We start from the raw sequence: 9389 nt of genomic DNA, 5'->3' as shown, positions 1-9389 counted from the left end.
CTTAGATACAATAGCGGGTACAAAAGGATTTTCCGCTACATTGAGTTACGTATAAGAATAGATCCCAAGGCATTTCTTGAAAAGGATCTCCAGACAGATGCCCATCTTATGTGGGCTCAATCAATTGAGGATCCTCTCTATCAAAACGGATCAATATCAACACAATACTATCTCAACTACAAACCACAGAAAAGAAAAATTATTATGAAAAAGAATGTTAAAGATTAATTCAGCGATTTCAGATCATATTCTGTCGGCAAACTAGTCTCTCAATTTAGAAGCCATTTGGAGTTTACATTGTTTTAAACTTATAATAATAAGCATAGCAACATTCTATTTAGACGATCGAAACAAAATGACCTAAAAAGTGTTCAAACTAACTAAATGTCCTAATATTAAGGAGAAATTAACAAAAAATGGCACTAAGACCCTGTATGTATCCTAAAGGCATGTGAAAGTACTTTTTCCTTAAGTTCAGTCCAGTTTTAAAGTCATTATTCCTAAAGAGTAGGTAATTTTAATAAAGTAGTTCGTTTTGGTTGTTTTTTTCATTCTGAGGTTATTTTTTCAAGAGAAATCAAAGGTTTGAAGGTAAGAATTTAAGTAACGATCGTTATATGGACATTTTTTTTTAAATCTTAGATTAAGGATTAGATTAATGTTCGTAACATTACAATCCGACTTAATGTTCACGAACAGATAATGTTATTAAACATACTTTTAGTGCATACTTTTGGGCTGAACGGAGAATTTAATGTATTCAACTTTTATTGAAGAAATTGTTAAAGTTTATGGTAAATATTACAATTTAAAAACATATTAATTAAAAAAAAATTTAATTTAAGATTTATAAACTGAATATGATATATTAAAACAGCAACAAGTTGTTTACTAGTTCCAGTTAAAAAAATAGAATAAAATTGTTAATAAAACATTCTAAACTATAGTTTTTTTAACTCATTTTAATATTTTGGGTTCCTGTAATAAATTTTTGTCGTTTTGGTTTTTTTTTCAAATCCTTTCTAAGAGCAACCACAGGTAGGTTGGAAAGTAGAAATGTAGGTAACGATCGATATATGAATATTTTTTTTAATCTGAGATTTAAGGAACCGTTTTTAATATTTGTTCCTTTTTTTGTGAAAGGCTGTCTATGAATTCTTATATTTCTTACTGGTTTTAATTATTAAATTAGCTTTGTTCTAGCTCCCAAAATTCCCAAGCACGCCCCGAAAATGCTGACCTTGTGATACAAATACTATAGCTATGCTAATATTTGGTTAGTTGGTTCTATTTAGATTTTTAGGGCGATTCGATGATCTTGGGGTAGTCAAATAGTCTTTTGGGTCAGACAATTGGCAAGACGTTTGCCAAATTTTGGGTATATAAGCTGAAGCCGAAAGCTCACTCAGCATCGAAAGCATCTCAAGCTACAATCAATCACTAAATATGCAGTCCAACAAAGTTTCGTTTCTGTTCTTCGGTAAGTTTGAAGACAAAGCCAGGAAAAGTATATTAGCATATTTTAAAAAAAATTCTTCATTTTAGGAGTTCTGGCTATGGTGATTGCTGTCAGTCTTTCCTCGGAAGTGAGCCAGGGAGATGATGTGATCAGCGACCGTCGTTTCCGGTGGGAATTTTCCCAGGATTCCGATGAGTCTGCCAATGATCTGCAAGAGGATGACTCCCAGGATGACTCCCAGGATGATTCCGAGGATGATGACGATCAGGACAACGGCGATCAAGATAATAGCGGAGACGATTCCGGCGAATATGAAGCATGGGAGATCGTGGAAATTACACCAGATTCCAATGAAAGTGAGGAAAGTGCCTCCAATGAAGCTTAAGCAGCAACATCTTATATATTTTTCAATAATTGTTTTTATAAATAGTATTTGTTTTTATGGTGAAAAGTTTAAGTAAATAAAAGATGTACAAAAAAAAGAATCTAATACTGTTACGAAGGCAAAAGTCATGTTCAACATTAGTGGGTATTTGTTCTGAATAATAGATAAAAAATATTTATACTTTTTATTACCCCCAAAAGATACTCTAGTTACATGGGCATCCAAAAAGAATGCCCCATCTTCCACTGGACGTAATAAGAAACAATGTTTTGTATAATTAATTTTATTTAACATAATTTAAAGTATGTATAATTCAATTTTAATATGGTTTACATACAATATTTATAGTTTTATTTTGCATTAATTTAAACATTTTAGTATTATGCATTTAAATATATTTAAGGTATATTTAAACTATGACTAAACATAAATTTTACATGATGTTCTTTGTCACCTCGCTAGTGATGTCGTTCAATAATTTATTTGCAATTTCTACTTAGTTGAAACCAAATATCTTGGAATGATGGGACACAGGCAAACAATTGATAAGATATAGAAAACGCAAAACGCTTTTTAACACAGTATACATTTACATACATTTAATACAAAATTGTTTTCTTTTTAATTGATTTTTGTTTAAGGGTTCATTTGATGGAATATTTTTTAATGCTCTAGAAAGAGATCAGAGCTAATCGGATTTAAAAACACTTGTGATTCATTTGCCTCGATTATTGAACAATTGGAAATTGCACATGATTATGTAGATTGCCTGCTGATGTTCTCTTGGTTAGGTTTGCCCTTCAAATGTTGCGTTTTGAGTCTTGTTTTCTCACGGCACACCCAGCTATCCGGTTCTCCCACTTTTCGATCAGCTATTAGCTAGCTTTCTGATCACACATTGCTGTCGGTGCCCACGGCGCCGGTGAAGGAAAAGGGCTGGGCATTGTTCACAATCCCCGCTCGATCGTTGGTCTGTGCGGGCGTGGCACCTCCAAAGGTCTGTTGAGCAGCTGCCCGCATATCCTCAGAGGATGCTCTATTGAAAGGAAAAGCAAGAAATTTTTAGATTTTTGATATTTAAGGTTACAAAACTAGAATACGAAATAATAGAATTTACAAGTGCTTAAATAAAAACTGTGGTGTTGCCTACATAGAATCAAAGTACAAAATAACAGCCAAAATGCTCCATATTGTTGCATATTGCCTTCAAACCAATGATTTTCTAAGACAACCAAAAAAAAAAACTAAAGCAGTATAAAGTAAAATATGAATTTGCAATTTTTCAAGAATACCGAGTTCTACAGGAATAAATATAAATCTATTTGTACAAAAATAAACATACGTCATTGACATTAAACTACATTGAATAGTTTAAAATATTCTACATAGAAAAGGTCTACAAAAATATTTAGAGTGCAAAATCTTAAAGGACTACAATACGAAAGCTCAAAATGTATTTGCCTTTAGTGATCTCTTGGACGCAGCAAAGTTATTAGCATAAATCATTTGTTGTTTATCGCTGTTGGCCGCCTTTGGTTGTAATTGGCTTTAACGGCAGGTTTCTGGACAGTTTTCATGTGGCATGTTCAAAGTCTTTGATATTTGATTCATGCGCCTTTAATTGCTAACGAAATATTTTACATGATTTCATTTTTAGTGTTACGTTCATTGACTAACAAATTTTAACACATTTATTATTATCAGGTGAGATTCTCAGTTGCTTGCGAAGGTTATACTGTAACAAGTTCTTGCGAGTATTTTTTTTTAATAATGTTTAACTTAGATAAGATAAATAAAAAATACAATAACTTATATTTAAATAAACAGATTTTGGAATACTTTTTGCGGGAAGCAAGCCATAAGGCAACAATATAAATAACTTAAGCCGATTTCTTCTCAGACTTTCCAAGTTAAAAAGGTTGCAATAAATACTTAAAAATAACTTAGGTATACCAAAAAATGCACATATTTCTAGAAAACGAGAAATCATACGAAATCCGAAAGAGAAAACCTATTAAACAAGTGATTGTCTAAAATTAATAATTTCTAAGAATGCTTCAAATTGAAATGGACACGTTTTTGGATTACAACATTTAAAAAATAGAACTGGTAAATCCTCAACTTGTTGTATATATATATATATATATAATTGTATATATTTGTATGCTGATTATGTTCAATTTCAATATGTGACTATCTTGCGAGCAAATCGATTCTCAAACAACTTTTAACATTTAATTGTATGGTTTACATTAAAGCAAAGCATATAAAGTTAATACTTTCTGAGTTGTACATATTGCTCTATGTTGTCGACTTTCACTTGTTCATATCATCAGTGGCTTTTTATTAGCTTTAGCTGTGTGAGAGAGTGTGTGGAAGCTGTGGTTTACTTATAGGTTTCTCCTGCCTTCGGTTAGCTTTCAAATATAGTTTCTCACTAAAAATATATGCTTGCTGCAGTTCGACACATGTGTATTACGTTACGTTACGTTATTGTTATCAGTAGTTTCTCTATGCATATATTTAACTTTAGTTTTCAACAACACCAACCGCTCGACGAAAGACTTAAAAAAAATTTGAATACGAATACGAATACGAAGGACATGCAAAAAGGACGAATGACGAAAATGCATTTGCCCAAAAAACGATTTGATTACTAACACTCTCGACTTCAACAATAATGAGAATTTCGTTAAATTTCTTTTTGTAATTGGTGGGGTGTTCTGTATTCTAGTTCTCTGATGCCCTACAACGCTTTTTAGTATTGATTTTGTTTTGTTTTTCTCCTAGTTACATTATTCCTTGGAACGAACACTAAAAACTAGGCGCCGTAAAATATTTGTTACTCGATCAATTCTTGCATCTTTTGCATTTCTAGTGGACTGTGTTGTTATGTGGGTGTATCTGAGTATCTGTATCTTTATCTTTATCTGTATCTGAGTGTGTAAGAGTTGTGGTTTTGTTTGGCAGTTACTAATCGCGCGTCTAGAAATTTATGTGGGGCGCCAGACGTCGGGATCTTCCATGAGTGTGATATGCTGATCGCCGCCCATCTGCATCTGCCCGCCCGCCTGACTGCCGGCCATCTGTGTGGGCGATGTGGCAGCGGCGGCCATGTCCTCCCGAGAAGCTCTACGTATTAGTTTATATTTATTAAAGCGTTTTCACAGTGGCAAGCACATCGTGGGAGTATAGAGAAAACATTTGGTTTTGATTAGCAAAAATGGCTTAGCATAGCTAACTAAAATCGCTCACCCTCCGTTTGCTTAGCAACTAATCGAATCCCCCCAAACACTATGAATAAAATCGCCTTTAAATTTGCAAAATCGCCATAAGTAGATGTAAAAATTAATTAAGTCTATATGGATTCGCAACTCTTAATTTGGGTATAAGAAGTTTTTTTTTAATTCTTGATGTTCCGAGATAGTTTACTTTAAAAAAAAATAAAAGCTATCGGCAAAGATTACCCTCTTAAGCTTGAATCAAAATTGCACACAGAATTAGCATATTTTTCTGAATTAAAATTTTTTTTTTTCGGTTTCAAGATTGTTTGAAATATTTGGTAGACGGAGCTACCAATAAAAATATGAAACATAAATATATTTATTCGTTTTGAACTATTAAAACTTTGAAACATCGAAATATATGACTGTAGCTTTTTAAGCAGCCAAACGGACTTTAAATTATATAAACTTTGGCTCAGATTTTCTAAATTTTAGGGCGAATTTTATTGAAGTGACTAGCAGCTCCATACTCACTTCTTGCCTAACGCCATCATTCCGTAGACGACGCCAGTGCCCATGATCAGGCCACTGCCAAATAAGCTGGCCAGTCCAAAGCACAAGATAATGGGCGGAATGGCCATGCTAAAATTTAAATTGTAAACAATATTAAATAGTGTTATCTATGGATACTGCATGAATACTCACGCAATGTAGAGACCAGCCCGGAAATACAAGGGCTTGGAGTCCACCTTGTCGGCGATCATGTTCACCTGCTCAAAGCAGACGAAACAGCAGGGCGCCTCAAGAAGCATTACTATAAATCCTGCCACCATTTGTATGATGCCCGCCACCAAGCAGGAAACGCTGAGTGTGATAATGGAGAACACATTCCACAGGCCGAAGAGTATGGCAACTGGAAGAAAGAGTTTAAAAAATAGGGCGAATTAGCAGCAATTCGAATTATAGATTCGTAGGTAAACTATTGGTTATCACTTTTTTTAAACACTTTTTTTAAACAAGAAAATAGTGAGCATCTATATTAATTGCATTATTTAAAATTGTGTTTTCTTAGGCAATAAAATTATAACAAACAAAAAGAAATTGAAATTTAATTCTTTTTAGTTCCTTATAAAGTTAGTTCCTATTAAAGTATGTTGAATAGTTCGACTGGTATTTCTCATTTAAATTAAACCTCTTTAACTTATTTTTAACTTTTTATAAATCCTAAAAACTAATGTGTCAGTGTTTTATAAAATTATTAGAAAAGGGCGTTTTTCTTATTTTTAAGAACTGACCCAGGGGACTGTCCAAAAAAATCACATATTTATACTCCCTCAAGACCCATTATCGCATCGAAACGCTCCATACACAATCTAATCTAGACCGCTGACTCATATGTGTGCCAATTTTTAACGTTTTTCGCTTTTATTTATAAATTAACCACAATAGCCAGCCACAGAAGCGTGACAGCAAGCTACAAAAACAGTTGGGCATATTGTTACTAGAATTTTATGAAAAGAATGCTCTAAATTCAACTTGATAGCGCTGGGGGCGTACAAGCAAATTACATTAAAATATTATATCAGCTGCATTTGACTATGATAAAAGCATAAGCAAAAGGGTAAACAACAAAGACGGCTTTACTCTTAGATAAATAATTGTCTGAGCGTGATAATTGGAAACAAGTGGGTAGAGAAAATGTTACGAAAGATCACGAGTAAAAGCTTATTTAGTGTAGTTTCAGAACTTTAAATTTAAACTTAAACATTTTCCTATCCGTGTCACTTTTAAGTTTCTTGGTTTTGAGTTTGCAGGTTTTATTTTCCCTTTTGCGAAATCCGATCTGGGTTTTGAGGTTATCGCGGTTCATAAAGCCAGCCAAACTGACCCAACTTGGGGAAGAAGTCGTTGTGCTCTGCGGACCGGCTAAATTTATTAATCATAGACTTTTGGTTTTATTTTACTTAAACACAACCGGTTTCACTGTGGAAGTCGCACGAGTGAGTTTTGCTCCCTTAATTGAGGTATACAACTATTTATATTGATTTTAAGTGGATAGTGTTCATTTGTTGGGCAACAATTGCTTGATAGAAATTTCTCCATTTCCCTAAGTAAGAAAGAATCGTCGCCAGGAAATGCAACAACAAAAGATTCGAATGTAAAGAAACAAGGAAAATCGTTTAGGAAAAAAGTTAAATTCGTTGAAAAAAAGTTGTAGACCCTTTAAATAAAATCGTAACCAAACGAATATTAATTATTTATTAAAAAATAAAATGTCGTTTAATAAGGTAAAACTATTGTTATATTTATATAAGCATACATGTCTATACAGCTGTAGTCATGAAAATAGTAGTTTTTAGCTTATGGAAATAGTAATTAAAAAATGTTTTGAAGCTCACACTATAAATAAAATCAACATGGATCATAGGTATAACGATTAAAATATTAAAAAAAAATATTTGTACTAAACATTTTTTTTAATTTTAATTATTATTATAGTCATGTTAAATATGTTCTTAAGCAATACTATATTCAAATATAGCAGCTCTATATTCAAATACAATACAAATTTATTAAAATGTTCAATATTCAACTTCCGGAACTTGCGAAGTTGTTATTCCAAGAAATCAGATAAACTCGTAAACAGCGACAGTGCTCTGATAAAATTTTCTTACCAGTGCACCGTTTCTATAGCATTTTAAATATTTTTTTATAGCTCTGTTCAAAATAATATTGTACATTAACATGAACAAAAATGTGAATGGATTTTATATATAAACCATATTTCTAACCAATTCTTACACATTTAAACTTTCTTATTCTAACTTCATATATGTAAGTTCGTTGAACTATTTTTTTTGTTCGCAATTTCCCAGTCTTAATGAATATGATCTGACAGTTTTGATTTTATTAAAATTCGTCATTTTGCGATCTTATGGTTATGACACGTGGGGAAACCTAAGGGTTAAGGTTAAATGGGTACAAATAACAAATCAGGCGAAACAAAATTAAAAACAAAGAGGTCGACAAAGAAACGAGGGATGCTGATAAAACAAAAGGCAATGCGAATTACGAGCAAATGGCCACAGAGAATTCCATTTGACATGCAAAAAAAAAAACAGTGCGCCAAACTTGACACAGAAAAGTTCCTTTACACATATGCCATATCCTGTACACAGAAATAAAAGAGATGTTTGTTTTTTAAATTGTTATGCGCAAGACCAATGGTAATTAAATTTTCTATTGCTTACGCAAAATGGTCCCAGCCCTGATCCAAGATGTGTAATGTTTTCTCGGCAAGAAAATGATTATTTTTACTAGATATAAAATTTTTTACACAACATATTAAAATAAATATAAAATATTGTATATATTATGATTTTTTCCTATTATGTGAAATGGTACAATTTTTCACATGCAATAAACATATTTTCTGTGTACGAATTTGTGTATCCTTTTGTGTTGTCTTTTCCGTGTATCCTCTTTCCTATCTTACTCTCTTCCTCTCTCTCTTTTCCTTTATCAATGTCAGAGAGCGTGCGTACACACACACACGAACACAAAAAGAATTCTACACCTACACCTACGAATAGATAACAGCAAAAACAATGGTTGGTACACAAAAATCGATGCAACATATTTTTGGGCCGCCCAATGTCACGGCTGAAGTTTTTGTTGGTCTTAAAGGGTTATACATATTTGAAGAGGGTATTTATTTTAACCTAAATAGGACTTACAGAAGGCGGCCACAATGCCCAGCAGTCGACTGCCATATTTGAGATACCAGGGCTGCTCCGGTCCAATTGGATCTTGTTGATTCGGCCGTGCCAGCAGGCCTGTTATCTTTTCCGCAAACGACTGATCCGGAAAATGGCATAGGGAGCGGAAAACGGAAAAATCGAAATGCAATTAGGAAAAATCGAAGCACAATTTTGCATTGTGACGCGGCGGCCGCTTTTTTAACACGCACACTTTGCCACACAGGCACACACATTCGCATAACGCGCGGCTGACACACACACCCACACACGTCACTGCGTCAGCATTTTAATATATTTTTGTGTCGTATTTGTTAAACGACTACCTACCATGGCTATTTGTTTGTCTAGTTAACTAGGCTTAAACTAATTTGAACAATTATTATGTGCACTTTTCACGTCACACGGAACGAAAAAATCTTGTTGTACTTTGCGTTCTGGTGCACACGAACGAACCAGTTCGCGATTCTCGTCGACGATTGGACCTACCGATAGTCAAGGGTTATCGGTATGAACTGGTTTCTAGTTCTATTTTGTTGATAAAAACAAGCAAAATAAAAAAG

General features: G+C 33.3%; 2 protein-coding genes across 3 annotated transcripts; one reads left to right on the top strand and one right to left on the bottom strand.

Annotated features, from left to right (window-relative positions):
• The first annotated feature begins 1437 nt into the window (after positions 1–1437).
• Positions 1438–1844, top strand: LOC108136018 (pheromone-processing carboxypeptidase KEX1). The gene is made up of 2 exons (XM_017256944.1): positions 1438–1480; positions 1546–1844. Exons 1-2 carry the CDS (start codon positions 1447–1449, stop codon positions 1842–1844), a joined length of 333 nt encoding a protein of 110 aa, XP_017112433.1. The 5' UTR covers positions 1438–1446.
• A 378-nt stretch (positions 1845–2222) lies between these two features.
• LOC108136138 (calcium channel flower) lies at positions 2223–9298 on the bottom strand. Of its 2 annotated transcripts, none has more exons than XM_017257132.2 (5): positions 9157–9298; positions 8806–8926; positions 5774–5981; positions 5603–5710; positions 2223–2880 (listed from the first exon to the last, which is right to left on the bottom strand). In XM_017257132.2, exons 1-5 carry the CDS (start codon positions 9157–9159, stop codon positions 2736–2738), a joined length of 585 nt encoding a protein of 194 aa, XP_017112621.1. In that variant the 5' UTR covers positions 9160–9298; the 3' UTR covers positions 2223–2735. The 2 variants fall into 2 exon arrangements, with proteins under 2 accessions (XP_017112621.1, XP_017112622.1); XM_017257133.2 differs by lacking the exon at positions 2223–2880 and adding an exon at positions 3306–4976.
• Between the last annotated feature and the right edge of the window lie 91 nt (positions 9299–9389).

Source organism: Drosophila elegans, unplaced genomic scaffold (genome assembly GCF_018152505.1).
Source record: "Drosophila elegans isolate 14027-0461.03 unplaced genomic scaffold, ASM1815250v1 contig_208, whole genome shotgun sequence".
NCBI lineage: Eukaryota > Metazoa > Arthropoda > Insecta > Diptera > Drosophilidae > Drosophila > Drosophila elegans.
This window is presented reverse-complemented; position numbering and strand designations above follow the sequence as displayed.